Consider the following 18,856-nt stretch of genomic DNA (forward strand, 5'->3'; position numbering starts at 1 on the left):
GTCCTCTCTCTCTCTCTCTCGTGTCCTCTCTCTCTCTCTCTCGTGTCCTCTCTCTCTTCTCTCTCGTGTCCTCTCTCTCTCTCTCTCGTGTCCTCTCTCTCTCTCTCTCGTGTCCTCTCTCTCTCTCTCGTGTCCTCTCTCTCTCTCTCTCGTGTCCTCTCTCTCTCTCTCTCTCTCTCGGTCCTCTCTCTCTCTCTCTCTCTCTCGTGTCCTCTCTCCTCTCTCTCTCTCTCGTGTCCTCTCTCTCTCTCTCTCGTGTCCTCTCTCTCTCTCTCGTGTCCTCTCTCTCTCTCTCTCGTGTCCTCTCTCTCTCTCTCTCGTGTCCTCTCTCTCTCTCTCTCGTGTCCTCTCTCTCTCTCTCTCGTGTCCTCTCTCTCTCTCTCTCGTGTCCTCTCTCTCTCTCTCTCGTGTCCTCTCTCTCTCTCTCTCGTGTCCTCTCTCTCTCTCTCTCGTGTCCTCTCTCTCTCTCTCTCGTGTCCTCTCTCTCTCTCTCTCGTGTCCTCTCTCTCTCTCTCTCGTGTCCTCTCTCTCTCTCTCTCGTGTCCTCTCTCTCTCTCTCTCGTGTCCTCTCTCTCTCTCTCTCGTGTCCTCTCTCTCTCTCTCTCGTGTCTCTCTCTCTCTCTCTCGTGTCCTCTCTCTCTCTCTCGTGTCCTCTCTCTCTCTCTCTCGTGTCCTCTCTCTCTCTCTCTCGTGTCCTCTCTCTCTCTCTCTCGTGCTTCCTCTCTCTCTCTCTCGTGTCCTCTCTCTCTCTCTCTCGTGTCCTCTCTCTCTCTCTCGTGTCCTCTCTCTCTCTCTCTCGTGTCCTCTCTCTCTCTCTCTCGTGTCCTCTCTCTCTCTCTCTCGTGTCCTCTCTCTCTCTCTCTCTCGTGTCCTCTCTCTTCTCTCTCTCGTGTCCTCTCTCTCTCTCTCTCTCGTGTCCTCTCTCTCTCTCTCTCGTGTCCTCTCTCTCTCTCTCTCGTGTCCTCTCTCTCTCTCTCTCTCGTGTCCTCTCTCTCTCTCTCTCTCGTGTCCTCTCTCTCTCTCTCTCTCTCGTGTCCTCTCTCTCTCTCTCTCTCTCGTGTCCTCTCTCTCTCTCTCTGTGTCTCTCTCTCTCTCTCTCGTGTCCTCTCTCTCTCTCTCTCGTGTCCTCTCTCTCTCTCTCGTGTCCTCTCTCTCTCTCTCTCGTGTCCTCTCTCTCTCTCTCTCGTGTCCTCTCTCTCTCTCTCTCGTGTCTCTCTCTCTCTCTCTCGTGTCCTCTCTCTCTCTCTCTCGTGTCCTCTCTCTCTCTCTCTCGGTCTCTCTCTCTCTCTCTCGTGTCCTCTCTCTCTCTCTCTCGTGTCCTCTCTCTCTCTCTCTCGTGTCCTCTCTCTCTCTCTCTCGTGTCCTCTCTCTCTCTCTCTCGTGTCCTCTCTCTCTCGTCCTCCTCTCTCTTCTCTCTCTCTCTCTCTCTCTCTCGTGTCCTCTCTCTCTCTCTCTCTCTCGTCCTCTCTCTCTCTCTCTATCCCCCCCTCTCTCTCTCTCTCTCTCTCTCTCTCTCTCTCTCTCTCTCTCTCTCTCTCTCTCTCTCTCTCTCTCTCTCTCTCTCTCTCTCTCTCTCTCTCTCTCTCTCTCCCCGACCCGAACCGAACCTCCCTGACCCGACCCAACCAACGCCACCTACCTGTAAATCGGTGCAGGGGACGGGCCCCTGCCTGAAGTCTCGGGCCGGCCCGTTCAGCCTTCGGTCCCGAAAGGCCTGCCTGAAGCACTTTCACACAGGTAGGAAGATGGTTTATTTAATCTTTTCTTTGCTTATAAATGTTTATTCAGGTTGGATTTATTTGTATAAGTATAAATAAGTATTTATTATAAAATTTAATGACTTCCCTTCCCTCCCCACCTTGTTCTGGACGCCTGATTTTTTAATGTGTAGAACAGGTTTTTTCAGTTCTACAAAAATCTTCACTTGCTCCATTCTACTTTAGTTTGGAGTACGCTTTCACTGTGGAAACTTTCAAATCAGGCGTCAGTGGCTTTTGAAGAAAAAATTCTGTTCTAAAGTAGAACTGTTCTACCTGACTAGAACTGCAGAAAAAAAAAATGTGGAGAATTGCGATTTCTAAGATAGTGCGTTCTCCACCAGTTGCTCCTAAAAAATCAGGCGCAAATCATGTGGAAACTTGGGCCCTATGAGTGTACAAGTGTTCAGATTTTTTTCTGAATTAATAGTGACATGGATTGTCAGTCTGGCCAAGTTTGGATGTGTCTGTGAATTAGAATGTGACTTTCATTGTATGCTCTGGACCAAGTACAAATTGGAGAAAATTTCCCATGGTGCGTGTACTTCAACTTTACAGACACTAGTGATATGCCCAAATACTGATATACCTATTAGCTGAGGACATCTTGACTCAAGGAAGTTATTGCATGGTAATAATCGGTATAAGAAATATTTGGCTTGACTTCTGTAAAATGGGGTTAATATTTTAGTGGTAAATGTTTTGATTGCAGATACCATGTGACTTTACAAGCGATGACCACATTTTTATAATGGCTATCGGGTTTTCTTTTGCTGCAGTCTGCTCCACAGGTGCCATTTTCTCGCTAGTACTTCTCCAAGTGGTCATTATTCATGTTAGGCTGAGCAGAGTGTGGGCAGCATCACAACAGAGTCTCTTGTCCTCGTCTGATGCACTTTTCAGCAGGTGTCACTGCAGAGAGCTGAGGGTTAGGAACTTGACTTATTCCCCCAACATGTCCCCAACCATGGGATTGAAGCACCAAACCATTTTCAAGGTTAGAATCGCTCCCATTTCTGTTAGCTTTCCACTCCAGGCCTTTCTCTGCAGCCCTAAACTGCTGGAAGATAGTGGTGAGTCAGAACTTGCACATGTTCCTTTTGCTCTGATCTGCCCCACCTTACCATAGACAAGCGCACAGCTTCTTCTTAGTTATGGGCGAGTGTGTGCTGAATAAAACTGCCCGCTTTACTGAGTTTAGTCTGTGGTTTAATATTCCGTTGTCTTTCTTTCCTGCAGCACAGGCCCGGCTAATTGCTAATCTTTGGACACCTGCTGCTCCATTTGAACAGAAGTCTGGCCGTGAAACCTGGACTGTTGCTTTTGCACCAGATGGCTCGTATTTTGCATGGTCTCAAGGTCATCGTGTAGTAAAGTTGGTTCCTTGGTCTCTGCAGCAAAATAAGTGAGTATTCCATTAGAAGATGATTCCTTAAATTTTCTTTATTTGCAAAAGAATCATTTTCCTATCAAGAATTGATCAGTTGAGTTTATTTCTTCAAGCATGTGGCTTTCAAAAGAGAAATTTACACCATATGGAGGAAATCATCATCCTCCCCCTCCATGTCTTTTCCACTCTCTTCCCCAAGATAGGGACAAGATTGGGCTTGACTCTGAACATCCACGCTCAAATGTCTGTCTTTTGACCCTGCGACAATGAAGGAATGGCAATTTATGTCAAGGTCGGGATGATGTGTGATTTGGAGGAGAACTTTGAGATGATGGTGTTCCCATGCACCTGCTGCCCATGTCCTTCTAGATGGTAGAGGTTACAGTTTGTGAGGTGCTGCCGAAGAAGCCATGGCAAGTTGCTGCAGTGCATCCTGTAGATGGTACACACTGCAGCCACGGTGCGCTGGTGGTGGGGGGTGGGGGCGAGTGCCAATCAAGCTGCCTGCTTTGTCCTAGATGGTATTGAGCTTCTTGATTGTTGTTACAGCGGTACCCATCCAGGCAAGTTTTAAAAAAAAAAGGTGTAATCAGGGTGATTTAAATAAGACCTGCTGTGTCTGGTTGAATCATAGTCTAGCATGAGCAGGAATGAAGGATTAATGGAAGGAGAGAAGAGATGGTGTGGATTTGAATTGGTGTGCCTTACAATTAGAAGTGGTCAGCCTGTGATTAAATGATTGTGGCATTGAAGAAATGCCAACTCATTCTATGTGGCGGTTGAATAGTGTCCACCCTCCGTACACGTGTCAGTTGCTTGTGTGGAGTTGGATATTTAACACCAACTGCTAAATTGATATTGGGTAGCTTTGTGTTACTCTGAATAGTGCAAAAGTTTGAGCTCGAGCAATTATAATAAATTGGATCTTGTTTCAAACGAGGTCTGCCTGTACTTGCTGTTTTTGCTATATTGTCTTGGACCTCTTGTAACTGCACCAGCTTTTCAAGAACAAAGATCTTTGTTGGTTTCACAAAACGTCTTTTGTTTTCTGACCAGAAACGAAGGACAGTTACATTATCAATTTTCATGTTATGTGCAACATGCTTGGAAATAAGTTTACAACAGTGATAAGACAGCAGCAATATGTTCGGTTTATGTGGGGTGCAGCTGGTTCTATTAATGGGGAAGATGAGCACAAGATGTTTATTTGGTAAACCATTAGTGGAAAACGGACAATGCAATTGGAAAGATTTTTCAAAACATCTCGTGATGTCTGAACGCTAACTTGTTTTTATGTCTAGAAAATGATTAACATTTAAATCTGATTAAAAACAACTGCCTTACCCCTTGCTGTGCTGCTTCCTTATGGAAAAAAACACATGCTGTGACTTTTGTCCTTTTGTAGGTCACGTACTGCAGTTCTGATGCCTAACTTTGTGCTTTCCAAGATAAATATTATAGTTTGAAATAATTTATAGGCTTACGTTGACCGGTTAAGATATTTGTTCTTGATACTAACTTTGAACTTTTATTCTTTCCAAAAGATTGTGTAATGATGAGCACAATAATACAGGCAGCAAGAGTCCCAGAAAACAAACCGGTGATGCTCAGAGGACCCTGCCAGAGGAGCATACGATAGATTGTGGAGATATTGTGTGGGCCCTTGCTTTTGGTTCTTCTGTACCCGAAAAACAGAGTCGCTGTGTGAACATTGAATGGCACCGATTCAAGTTTGGCCAGGACCAGCTTCTGCTGGCCACTGGTTTGAGCAACGGACGTATCAAGATTTGGGATGTGTACACAGGTAATGCAAGGTTCTGTAGACTTTATTTCTAATCATTCGTTCCAACTTTGTCAAGATGACAACTCCATTTGAAAATGTGCATAAACTAGCCACTTTACCCGTGTCTGCAGATTAGACTGAGTTTAAAATTAAAAAAAAAAATCTATATTATTTCTTTTAGTGTGATTTTTTTAAGTGCATTTATTTAATATTTCAGCAAACTGCTGGCCATCTGAACCCTTCTGATCATTTTGTGGGGCATTCCATTCAATTGGAATGTTGGGTATCCATTTCATGAAGGTAGTCTGGCTGTCATTCCATGAGCACCAGCAGCCTTTGTCCAGTTGAGCATAAACAGTGATTGCTGATGGACTATTCTACCATATAGAGTGTGAGATCCTGTTCACATTTTTCATCAGCAGATTCGTGCCCTTCCCTAACTGACTACTGAAACCTTAAATACTGCCCAACAATAGTTTTCTAACTCGGCATGGAATCAATTTTGGTACTTCTAATATGTTAAATTTGCTTTTCACTAATTTTAAACTGATATCTTGTCCTCCTAACTGTTCTTACTTTGAAGTAGTTGTGGGCATACCTTGGAGAGGCCATCTGCACCTCTGCTGTATTGTAGTTACAGCGTGATCATTCTTCAGTGGCAAGACTTTTGCTGTTGTTTATGTAAGGGTAGGGAGACTAATAATTGTATGCTTAACCAAATGAAAAGTCACAGACCGTCAGATCCTCCAAACACTCTTCCCTGGTTCAATCACTACCCTTTTATTTTCCATTTTCATGTCCATAAACTAACCTTCCCACACATGTTGGAGCAATGCCTTGGTGTATGTCCGGAGAAATAAAGGACAACATTAAGTGTTTGAAGCACTCTTGTGTGTTTAGTGTGTTCTTTAAATAAAACAACTGTCTCAATAGGGTTACATTTTCAACATCACTTGGTAGAGCACAAGAAAAAGCTATAGATAACCCAGAACTATGATTTTTGTAAAAAGGACACGCGTGTCAGTTTTTGCAGTGTGTCTGCTGCAGTCTGCAATAAAATATATACTAGCTAATCATTTTTGTTCAATAAAAGGTAGTATAATAGAGTTTAACTTCACACATACAGCTATGTCTTTGGCGGGGAAGACTGCTGAGCTACATGCTGCTAAGTATTTAACTTGCTCCGTGGATTAAGTAGTCATATTGTAATGGGGCTTGTTTTATCTCTTGTTCTTGGGGCCCAATAGGATTGTTTCATTGTTGCACCATGACCATCATAAATACATTATTACAGTAGTGGATTTCTGTTCCTCTATCCTCATCGTGCTGGTGTCAGTAATAACTTTTATTTATATAGTGCCTTTAACATAGTAAAAGGTCCCAAGGTGCTTCACAACAGTGTTACAGATAAATTTGACACCGAGCCACAGAAGAAATTAAGGCAGGTGATCAAAAGCTTGTTTAAAGAGGTAGGTTTTAATGAGTGGCTTAAAGGAGGAGAGAGAGGTGGAGGTTTAGGGAGGGAGTTCCAGAGCTTGGGGCCCAGGCAGCTGAAGCTATGTCCACCGATGGTTGAGCAGTTATAATGAGGGATGTTCAAGAGGGCAGAATTTGAGGAGTGCAGAAATGTGGGATTGTGAGGCTGAAAAAGATTACGGAGATAGGAAGGGGCAAGTCCATTGAGTGATTTGTAAACAAGGATAAGAATTTTGAAATCGAGGCGTTGTTTAACTGGGAGCCAATGTAGGTCAGAAAGCACAGTAGACTAATTTACAAGTTTTTAAATGGTTTGACCTACCATCTGATATTCTTTTTGAAGGAAGTAAATTCAGCAGAACTTTGCTGTTAAGTGTAACTTGTGAGAATAACTGTTAAAAGTTTAAAATGCTGACATCTTGAAATGACGGTCCAACCACGGTCTCTCATTGAGGGCCATTCCTGCTGATCACATTGAGCTCTGAAGCCGGTCACTGCCTTTAGCTAGTGACTTTCCACATATTTCAATTCCTATATAATCTTCACATTGCAGGTAAATTCCTTCTTAATTTGATGGACCACATTGAAATTGTTCGTGATTTGACCTTTGCACCCGATGGCAGCCTTATCTTGGTATCTGCATCGAGAGATAAAACAGTGAGGGTCTGGGACCTTAAGGATGATGGTAAGTTTTTTTTTAAACTTACACTCGCACCAATTTTGAGAGATTTTTCCTTTGTTAACTGTAGGCTTGGAACTCCTATCTGGTTTTCTGTGACTAATTAAATTGAATGTCTGTCTGGCGATGCGAACATTTTTGTAATCAAAAAGGCTAATAGAACATTGGCCTCTATATCAAGGGGATTGGAATGCCCCCAACCAGAGGAAATCGTTTTATCTGTATTTACCCTATCGAATCCCTTTATCATAAAGACCTCGATTATAAAATTATATATTTATCATAAAAACACCCTTTAACACCACCTAAACTCGACAGAAATGGTGTGTGATAATTAGATGAGGAAAGACTGGAGGAGGCTCAAGTGGAGCATAAATGCTGGCATGGACTAGTTGGGCCGAATGGCCTGTTTCTAAGCTGTAATCTCCTATGTAATACAAAATGAGCAAGTGATGCTTCAGTTGTGGAGAGCATTGGTCAGATACCATCTGCAGTACTGCATTTAGTTTTGAGTGCCGATCTCAGGAAAGATCTATTGGCATTGGAGGGGGTACAACATAAATTCAACAGAATGATTTTGGCTTTAAAGGGTTAAATTCTGAGAACCGGTTTTGTAAACTTTGTTTGTGTACTCTAGTTTCACAGGTGTTAAAGCATGTCTTTTAAATCAAGGTCTTTAAAATGATAAAGGAATTCTATAGGGTAAATACAGAAACTATTTCCTCTGGTGAGGGAAATCCAGAGCGAGGGGGCATAATCTTAAAATTAGAACTAGGTCATTTATGAATGAAATTAGGAAGCACCTTTTCACAGGGAGGCTAGTGGAAATATGGAACTCTGTTCCTCAAAAGGCTGTGGGTGCTGAGTCAGTTGTCATTTTGAAGTCTCGAGATCCATAGATTTTTGTTCGGCAAGTGTACCAAGGAATATGGAATTGAGGTACAGATCAGCCATAGTGTAATTGAATGGTAGAACAGGCTCGAGGGCCTGAATGGCCCACTCCTGTTCCCATATGCTCCTGTTTTAATAACCCACCAGTTTCCTTTATAAAATGTGCAGGATAATCTGAACTTCGTCAGCTAGGGAGGGGAAATTTGGCTGGGGTTTCTATACTGTGATACGATCAAGTGACTTCTGCTGAAAAGTATTGAGAATAGAGAAGCTGAGAGAAACATTTTGGTTATTAAATTATCAATTTCCTTAATATGTTTCATTTCCTTGGAAGGAATGGTAAATCTTCCAGAAGACCATGATTATTTGCCTCAGATGAGAATTGCTCCCCTCCTGCCCCCCCCCCTCTTCCAGAAGCTTCTTGAGATTTGGGGTGCCATCCAGAAATCTTTTAACCAGTACCAGACCACCAAACTGATCAGGGCTTGGAGATCACATGGTGGCTGGGTGCATTTCTCAGTCCTGATCTGCACTCTCCGCATTCTCGAGCAATGCGGCACATACCTTGAGCCCTTTGTCAGGGCACAATACCACTTGTCCAGTGGTGCAGGAACCACAGTGACACAGGCATGACAAACCCATCAAGTACCACTACAGTTAGTCAGCCTAGTTAACCTGTGCAAGTTATGATCTATCAATATAACACCAAGCACAATTTTCAGTCTGGGAGCTGCACTTTTGCTAGATTTTCATATTTCTGGATGTTTGCCAGCTCCTGTGTTTCTGCTCGAGGACCATGAGCAAATTAACTTGGGGGAGTTGGTCTGTTCTTTTCCTGAAAGCAGATATATTTGTATGTCACTCCTTCAGTTTTGTCCGAAGAGGTGTAGGGAGCCTTGTCTCTCTTTTTTTTCTCTCTCTCTCTCTCCTCTCTCTCTCCTCTCCTCTCTCTCCTCTCTCTCCTCTCCTCTCTCTCTCTCTCTCCCTCTCTCTCTCTCTCTCTCTCTCTCTCTCTCTCTCTCTCTCTCTCTCTCCTCTCTCTCCCTCTCTCTCCTCTCTCTCTCTCCTCTCTCTCTCTCCTCTCTCTCCTCTCTCTCCTCTCTCTCTCTCTCTCTCCTCTCTCTCTCTCTCTCCTCTCTCTCTCTCTCTCTCTCTCTCTCTCCTCTCTCTCCTCTCTCTCCTCTCTCTCTCTCTCTCTCCTCTCTCTCCTCTCTCTCCTCTCTCTCCTCTCTCTCCTCTCTCTCCTCTCTCTCCTCTCTCTCCTCTCTCTCCTCTCTCTCCTCTCTCTCCTCTCTCTCCTCTCTCTCCTCTCTCTCCTCTCTCTCCTCTCTCTCCTCTCTCTCCTCTCTCTCCTCTCTCTCCTCTCTCTCTCTCTCTCACTGAGATGGGGTAAATGTGAGAGCTCAGTCGTTGATTATATTCAAGGCAAAGGTCAATAAATTTTGGGGAACTAAGGGATATAGGGATAATGCGGGATGGTGGAGTTGTGGTAGAAGATCGGAGCAGGCTCAAAGGGCCAACTGACCTACTCCAGCTCCTATTTCTTCTGTTTGTGTTGGGCGACAGTATTTGATTGGACTGAGCCATCTTAAACAATTAGATTCGATTATCTCTAATTCTTTTACAGGCAATATGGTGACGGTACTGAGGGGACACCATCACTGGGTGTATTGCTGTGCCTTCTCCCCAGATTCAAGCATTCTCTGCTCTGTTGGAGCTGGGAAAGCGGTACGTTTAGAAGTTCCTCTTTTTTTTTTTAAAACAAAAATTGTCTTGTTTGATGCATGAATTAGAGTGGTTATAATCTGGCATGTTAATTGTGCTGATTTTATGTTGTAGAATCTCAATCAATTTAATACTTATTTTTAGAGCTAGAACTTGCTCAGAGGTGTCATCAACATGTACTGTTTGTAGTTAGACAAGTATTGTGTACAGAATAGTATTGCAACATGCAGAAGTCTTTCCAAATGCGTAACTAAAATGTCGATTTCAAGCTTTAACTATGGTAGTAGCATTTTGCTAGTCCAGTCCTCGGGCTGTATTACTGCATTTTAGCATCGTGCCCATAATTGAGAGGTTGCACTAAGCTGCTTTTTAAATTAAGTTTTCAGCACCTTGCTGCAGAGCATGTATGCAGAAGATGTTTGAAAATATCTTCTGGTTTGACTATTGGATGTGACTTCACGTTCGTGCAATGATTTCATTTTTTTTTTAAAGTGACTCTTTTCTGACTTGGTTCTGGACCAATATCCTAATCGGAATAGCCGATTTAAATGTAAACTCCTGCTTTTTTTTGCTGCTGATATTGCCGTAAAAACTTAGGGGGAAAGTGGGACAGAAGAGTTGAGATTTGATTTCAATTAATACTTGTCGTTTAATGCTCCTTTTGGGGACAGTATCTTTAAAAATAAATGATTTTAAAAAAAATTTAAAAAATCTCTCCTTCCCCAAAAAACATGTTTATTTCCTGGTCTGTTGACTGTTTATTAAAAAATCTTTTCTGCTGTGTCTGGCCAAGAGGATAGTTGAGGAACCTACTCCAAGGTCTCGGCTAGATTGAACCATAAAGTAAAGGGGTGGGGGGATGTGGAGATATTAAGAATGACTCTGGGTGATTGCTTCTTTTTCAATCCCTAGGTAAATGCATGGGATCCACAGGCCCATTTGCCCTGTTGTTTCTTATCAGGAGCCGCCTTGTTCATCTTAACACCGCATATCGGGAGCCCCAAATGCTGTGTTGCCCAGATCACTATTTTTGTTACATTGTCTTCATGTTTGATGCAGGATTATAAATGAGGCAGCTGTAATCTCCTCTAGGGCTATGCACACAGTATTGTTAAGTTCAGTAACCACACCACCCAAGAAAAAAAATGTAAGACCAGATCGGGTGCAATTTTCTCTAATGTTTTGACAATTTTTTTTTGTTTGTTGGCAACCTGGGGAAAATCTACCTACAGTTATGTTTGTGTACACACTCCAAAATTGGTTTGATGTCTGATGTATTGGGGACGAGTCAGTCCAGTTAAAAGGCATTTGAAAATGAAATGAGAACTGTGTTGATGGCAGAGATGGACAGATTTTTGAACAATAAGGGAGTCCAGGGTTATGGGGAGCGGGCGGGGAAGTGGAGTTGAGGCCAGGATCAGATCAGCCATGATATTGAATGGTGGGGCAGGCTCGAGGGGCTAAATGGCCTGCTCCTGCTCCTATTTCTTACTTTCTTATGATGCGATGTTCGCTTTTTAATTAAGCTTTAACATAGAAACATAGAAAATAGGTGCTGGAGTAGGCCATTCGGCCCTTCGAGCCTGCACCACCATTCAATAAGATCATGGCTGATCATTCCTTCATTACCCCTTTCCTGCTTTCTCTCCATACCTATTGATCCCTTTAGCCGTAAGGGCCATATCTAACTCCCTTTTGAATATATCTAACGAACTGGCGTCAACAACTCTCTGCGGCAGGGAATTCCACAGGTTAACAACTCCGAGTGAAGAAGTTTCTCCTCACCTCAGTCCGAAATGGCCTGCCCCTTATCCTAAGACTGTGTCCCCTGGTTCTGGACTTCCCCAACATCGGGAACATTCTTCCCGCATCTAACCTGTCCAGTCCCGTCAGAATCTTTTATGTTTCTATAAGATCCCCTCTCATCCTTCTAAACTCCAGTGAATAAAGGCCACTTGATCCAGTTTCTCCTCATGTCAGTCCAGCCATCCCTGGAATCAGTCTGGTGAACCTCCGCTGCACTCCCTCAATAGCAAGAACGTCCTTCCTCGGATTAGGAGACCAAAACTGAACACACTATTCCAGATGGGGCCTCACCAAGGCCCTGTACAACTGCAGTAAGACTTCCCTGCTCCTATACTCAAATCCCCTTGCTATGAAGGCCAACATACCATTTGCCTTCTTCACTGCCTGCTGTACCTGCATGCCATCTTGCAAGGACTGATGTACAATGACCCCCAGGTCCCGCTGCACCTCCCCTTTTCCTAATCTGCTGCCATTCAAATAATAATCTGCCTTCGTGTTTTTGCCCCCAAAGTGGATAACCTCACATTTATCCACATTATACTGCATCTGCCATGTATTTGCCCATTCGCCTAACCAGTCCAAGTCACCCTGCAGCTTCTTAGCGTCCTCCTCACAGCTCACACCACCACCCAGTTTAGTGTCATCTGCAAACTTGGACATATTACTCTCAATTCCATCATCTAAATCATTAATATATATTGTAAAGAGCTGGGGTCCCAGCACTGAGTCCTGCCGCACTCCACTAGTCTCTGCCTGCCATTCTGAAAAGGACCAGTTTATCCCGACTCTCTGCTTCCTGTCTGCCAACCAGTTCTCTATCCACGTCAGTACATTACCCCCAATACCATGTGCTTTGATTTTGCACACCAATCTCTTGTGTGGGACCTTGTCAAAAGCCTTTTGAAAGTCCAAATACACCACATCCACTGGTTCTCCCTTGTCCACTCTACTAGTTACATCCTCAAAAAAAATTCCAGAAGATTTGTCATGCATGGTTTTCCTTTCCATAAATCCATGCTGACTTGGACCAATCCTGTCACTGCTTTCCAAATGCGCTGCTATTTCATCCTTAATGATTGATTCCAACATTTTCCCCACTACTGATGTCAGGCTAACTGGTCTATAATTACCCATTTTCTCTCCCTCCTTTTTTAAAAAAGTGGTGTTACATTAGCAACCCTCCAGTCCATAGGAACTGATCCAGAGTCAATAGATTGCTGGAAAATGATCACCAATGCATCCACTATTTCTAGAGCCACTTCCTTAAGTACTCTGAATGCAGACTATCAGGCCCTGGGGATTTATCGGCCTTCAATCCCGTCAATTTCCCTAACACAATTACCCGCCTAATAAGGATATCCTTCAGTTCCTCCTGCTCAGTAGACCCTCGGTCCCCTAGTACATCCAGAAGGTTATTTGTGTCTTCCTTTGTGAAGACAGAACCAAAGTACTTGTTCAGTTGGTCTGCCATTTCTTTGTTCCTCATTATAAATTCACCCGAATTCGACTGCAAGGGACCTACATTTGTCTTCACTAATCTTTTCTCTTCACATATCTATAGAAGCTTTTGTAGTCATTTTTTATGTTTCCGGCAAGCTTCCTCTCGTACTCTATTTTCCCCCTCTTAATTAAACCCTTTGTCCTCCTCTGCTGAATCCTAAATTTCTCCCAGTCCTCCGGTTTGCTGCTTTTTCTGGCTAATTTGTATGCCTCTTCCTTGGATTTAACACTATCCTTAATTTCCCTTATTAGCCACGGTTGAGCCACCTTCCCCGTTTTATTTTTACTCCAGACAAGGATGTACAATTGTTGAAGTTCGTCCATATGATCTTTAAAGGTTTGCCATTGCCTATCCACCGTCAACCCTTTAAGTATCATTTGCCTGTCTAATTTAGCCAATTCGCGCCTCATACCGTCAAAGTTACCTTTCCTTAAGTTCAGGACCCTAGTTTCTGAATTAATTCTGTCACTCTCCATCTTAATAAAGAATTCTACCATATTATGGTCACTCTTCCCCGAGGGCCTCGCACAACAAGATTGCTAATTAGTCCCTTCTCATTACACATCACCCAGTCTAGGATGGCCAGCTCTCTGGTTGGTTCCTCAACATATTGGTCTAGAAAACCATCCCTAATACACTCCAGGAAATCCCCCTCCACCGCATTGCTACCAGTTAGGTTAGCCCAATCAATATGTAGATTAAAGTCGCCCATGATTGCTGCTGTACCTCTCTTGCACACATCCCTTATTTCTTGTTTGATGCTGTCCCCAACTTCACTACTACTATTCCAAATTCCAATTTAGCTGCTTCCTTTGGTACCATTACTTTAGAATTATCATAAGTGTTTAATTTCTGACCTACAATAATCACACAAGCAGGACGAGTTCTGCTCTACAACAGAGTATATATTTTTTTTACTGAAATAGTGCATTATTTTGCAATCCGTGTGCATTTTTTTTTGTTCTGAACCTCTCGTCCTCCTTCAGTGGTATCATTCAGTATCACGTGTCCAATTCTGACTAATGCTGCTTCAGAATTTTGAAGAGTCCGTAAAATCCAATAGTCAAACTTTAAGCTGTGAATAATACAGGCTGTAAAGTTCATGGTTATGCTGTGGAACTTCTGTTTATGTTTCAGGATTGCTCCGAGATCATTTGGGGAGGGGCGAGAATAGCAGGGAAACTAACACCAATTTAAATTGAGTTTATTTTAAAGCCTCCAATCATTTCATTACTATCCTGACCCTAATACAGCGCAGCATGTCAAATTTAGTAGTTTTTTATTCTATGCAACGCAAGTTGTGCTGCCAGTCATTTGGGCCGAGCAAATCGAAGTGCCATTTTAAAATCTTAATGTGGAATTTTTTTTTCTGGGTGCCCGTTTTGAATGAGTATTCCTGAAATTTAAACTTTCGGTTCTGCATCTTTGGTAATGTTTTTTTTTAAAAGAAAGGTTGAGTGTAGTTTTTAGCTTAATTGTGGTCCATTAGAATTACTGAAATGTAAATATATAGTCGTAGCTAGGATTGGCTCAAATTGTAAATTTTCATATGTTTTAACCTAAATCTTTAAGCAGGTTAAAATAGATTTGAGTGTACAAGTAGCATCTTGGCCAAGTTAATGCATGCGTGGATTTATAGTTCACTTATCATTTGAGGTTACCAGCTGACTAGAGAGATGGATCCAAATGTGTGACATTCCAGTGGCTGTGTTTTTATTAAGTTAATCCTTCCCTCCTGACCACCAACATCACCAAAAAAGGTGAAGATTCCTGTTTGGGGACTTATCCTGAAGTGCCTTGTCCAAGTAACCATTAATAGGAGCCTGGGCAGTTGGCTTTTTTGTCATGGGGTGGCATTATGGCAAAGGCCAGTTCCTGATGTCCATTTTGTACTTTTCAGAAGGAATCACTGCTAGAATTAGGAGTCTTGCTGTTCAAAGAGCCAGCATACGTGAGGAGCTGAATGGCTTCTTCCTGCGCCGTAACGTCAATGGTTCTGGTTTTTGCTCATCCCATCTCCCTTTCCTTGGCCTAAGACGCAAGCTAAGATCAATTGTAGTGTCTCCTCCCTAATAGACGACAGCATGCCGTGGAATCTGGCCTTGTGTGGTCTCATGGCTCAGTTTCTCAGTACACAGCACACTCTTTGACTCAGCCACCAGGGGAGCCCCATTTTAATAGATTGCATATAAAGTGTAGTTGCTTTTTTTTAGTTGCTTTTATTTCCAGTTGTGGTTTTCCTTTGCTTTCTCTGGTGGTGGCAGCAGTGTTGATCTGATTGAAGTTTAGAGTACTCGCCTATCCAGTCGTGGCTGCACAGAGGTGCACAGAGAAGGGCAGTGGCTGTGCTGAAAGCATCACTGACTACAAGGCTGGTCAATGTTTACCAAGGATAAGGGAGCAAGATATAAGCAGGTGCTAGTTGCTGTGCACTTCTCTCTTTTTTTTCTGTTTCCAGAAAATTTTTATGGGCCCAAGTTTCCACATGATTCGCGCCTGATTTTTAGGAGCAACTGGTGGAGAACGGACTATTTTAGAAATCGCAATTCTCCACATTTTTTTTTCTGCAGTTCTGGTCAGGTAAAACAGTTCTAGTTTAGAACAGAATTTTTTCTTCAAAAGGGGGCGTGTCCGGCCACTGACGCCTGATTTGAAAGTTTCCACAGTGAAAATGTACTCCAAACTAAAGTAGAATGGAGCAAGTGAAGATTTTTGTAGAACTGAAAAAACCTGTTCTACACATTAAAAAATCAGGCGCAGGTTACAAATTAGGCGTCCAGAACGAGGTGGGGGGGGGGAGGGGGAAACTCAATAAATTCGACAATAAATCCTTATTTATACTTCTACAAATATTATACAAATAAATCCAACCTGAATAAACATTTATAAGCCAAGAAAAGATTAAATAAACCATCTTCCTACCTGTGTGAAAGTGCTTCAGCCAGGGAGAATTCTGCAGCAGTTCGTGCCGCTGAGAGGGGAGAGGGGAGAGGGGAGAGGGGAGAGGGGAGAGGGGAGAGGGGAGAGGGGAGAGGGGAACAGGAGTGTGGGGGGGGGGGAGCGGGTGTCATGGCGGGAGCGGGTGTCGGGTCGGGTCTGGTCGGTGGGGGGGAAGCGGGTGTCGGGTCTCTGGGTGGAGAGCGGGGGTCGGGTCGGGGGTGGGGAGGGGGAGCGGGTGTCGGGTCTGGTCGGGCGGGGAGCAGGAGCTGGCCGTGGGAGGAGCCTCATTCACGCAGCCCCAGTGAGGCCATTGGGCCAGGGCTAGGGGCTGTGTGCTTCGGGCCCCTCCCACACAGTTCGGCGCCTGGAGCTACTGCACTTGCGTGCCGACAGTAGCGCGCATGTGCAGAGGTCCCGGCACTGTTTTCAGCGCAGGGACCTGGCTCCGCCCCCCCACAGCTCGTGCTGGCTGCGCCGAGGGCCACAGGACCTACAGGTAGGTGCAGAATACCGAGGATTTTTTTAGGCGCCGTTTTAGGCGCGAAAAACGGGCGCCCAGCTCGGAGGGGCGCCTGTTTTTTTTCTTGTGGAAACTTGGGCCCTATGCTTCTAAAGCTGCCTTGTGTGGCAGGTTGTGGCTAGTGCGACTAGTATTTTAAAACTACCAGACTAGGGTTTTTGGCTTCTGCGCTTGACGGCCACAGTTTTCCTGCCAGTTAAAATGAATATTGAAAAATTGTGGGCTGGCAAGCACATGAGCAACAAACCCTCGCCTGCGTTTGTAATGAATCTCGTAAGCTTTTGTAAGACATGTAACTTTCACAATATTGTCTCTGATATAGTGATGGATCTTGGACTGTGGTGATTTTTCAAAAGCAGTAATATGAATCGCCCAGTCTCTGTCTGTTAATAGTTGCGGGTAACTACATACGACTGAACATTTTAACAGAAATATTTAACCTTTCTCCCCCATTTTACTCAGTATTTTTTTCCTCTTTAGATCTCCCGCAGCATGTACCATTCCTGACAGAGGGTGGGCAGGCGACCTGCTCCCTGGCCTCTGACAATGTTACCAGAAGGTGTGTGTGAGCAGCCCAGGAAAACTTCCTTGTTTTTTGCTTTTTTTTTTCACCCCACCTCCCCTCCCTCTTCCTCCTTGTTGGGAAGTCCTTGGCTTCAGCTTGGTCCTTTCCCCCAGACAGCCCGGGTAAGATCGGGAATGCTGCGTGGGGAATCACAAGTGTGAACCTATGTTGTAAAACTCCCATTGGAGCACCAACCTGCTGCACCACTGGGCTGCCGACTAAAAATACTGTTTTAAACGTGCAGTGTGTATAGTATTTCTATTTCTGAAGAACGTAGAAATGTGCAATGTTGTAAAATGGCCATCTGTACACAGTAGCCAGTGATTAAATGAAATCTGTACCGAGCCAATTTCTGCTATCACATTACATTCTCTCTCTTGGCGAGTAGATTAAAGAGCCTGGGCTTCATTCCAGCTGAGCCAGGCTGACTAGGACAGTTCCTGCTTCAATCCTTGCTCTCTGCTGAGTTAGCTGACCTCAGCCAGGGCTGTGGTAGGACTACTGTAATTAGTCTTGCCACCCCCGAGTTGAGGGGGTCAGAGTTCCTGCCTTTGATCGCAAGCCTTCCAATAAGCTTGCTCGCCTGAAGTTCAGGTGTAGACAGTATCGTGCTCTGTTATGATGCAGTCCAGCTTGTTGGCACTAGGTTAGCATTTGACCGGTTTCTTGGGTGTGGTACTGGAGGGTAGCCAGTGCCTGAGCAACTGTCGCCCAGCACAAATCACACTTCACAAGAGAAAGTTGCAGAGTGAGAGGAACACACGATTTAGCTGCAACATCAGTGACATTTTGTAATTTTTGGAGAGTTGAAATCTGTTTGCTATTTTGCATAGTAAAATTTGCTGCGTATAACACAAAACAACAATGTTTATTTAAAATCACAATTGTTGACTTCATATCTAACTGTTAAACACGTACAGAACACACCGCACATTTTAATTCATTTATTAGCAATTTCTTTTTTTGAGAATGCACTTCTTAAATTAAATTCGTTCAGCAGATTTTTGTTAATGGCCAAAGGGAAAATTCAGTTAGTATGTTCTAAATCTACCTTGCATCGTATATTTGGGTGGGTTACTTGATGATTGAGCCAGTGTTCCACTGAAGCCATGTGTATCTTACCTTAAATTCGACCTTTAAGCTGTAATTCACAGATACCTGAGGAAAAGTGCTGTATGTGATCCTGTCCGAAGACTACCTAGATTCTAGTAATGCCATCATGCTGTGCAGTGCCACAGGTTTAGGGGGTGGGGAAGGCACCGCTTTAATTCTTCTATTGCAATGACTTCTATACGGCTGTGGGAGGTGCCAGGCGAAGGCCGGATGGCTCCATGCTGAAGGAGAAGAAGAGTCCAAGTTGTAACTGGGCCATTGTTCTCGAGTGGAATTGGGAGAGGCCTGGGAGCAGGTCACCTGTCCTCTTTACCTACTGGAGGGGTACGTGGCCCAATAAGTCCAGGGGATGTCATGTTCAAGGGATTCATGTGCCCTCATCAAAAGTCATATTGCGTATAATAGATCGTACAGCATACTGTAATAAATTGTAATCTCTTGCGTTCTGTGCGGATTGTCGTTAGTTGAATCGTCTGGTTAATTTACCACCGTAACTGTAATAATGTAACCCTGAATGTAAAGTTGTAGCCTCAGTTTTGTGCTGTTTGCCAAAGGATTGTTCCTTTAGGCCGTCAAAAATGTTCTTTTCTCTTGCAGTATCTGCTGTTTCATAGGCTCTCGCTCCTGATGAAAACGTTTTGTAAACACACGTGAACTTTAACTCTGAATGGAGGTTCCGTTGGAGTAACAAAATGTTATGCTTAAGTTAC

The 18,856-nt window shown here is 43.8% G+C and overlaps 1 protein-coding gene across 2 annotated transcripts in view; it reads left to right on the forward strand.

The window, feature by feature from the left end:
* wsb1 (WD repeat and SOCS box containing 1) overlaps positions 1-18,856 on the forward strand; it is a 36,272-nt gene that overhangs the window by 11,511 nt on the left and 5,905 nt on the right. For both annotated transcript variants that reach the window (XM_070856999.1, XM_070857000.1), the window contains 4 exons: positions 2,997-3,162; positions 4,692-4,951; positions 6,960-7,091; positions 9,604-9,704. In XM_070856999.1, the coding sequence (XP_070713100.1) occupies positions 2,997-3,162; positions 4,692-4,951; positions 6,960-7,091; positions 9,604-9,704 (659 nt within the window). The remainder of the gene's footprint in view (positions 1-2,996; positions 3,163-4,691; positions 4,952-6,959; positions 7,092-9,603; positions 9,705-18,856) is intronic.

This window comes from Pristiophorus japonicus, chromosome 16, assembly GCF_044704955.1.
Source record: "Pristiophorus japonicus isolate sPriJap1 chromosome 16, sPriJap1.hap1, whole genome shotgun sequence".
NCBI lineage: Eukaryota > Metazoa > Chordata > Chondrichthyes > Pristiophoridae > Pristiophorus > Pristiophorus japonicus.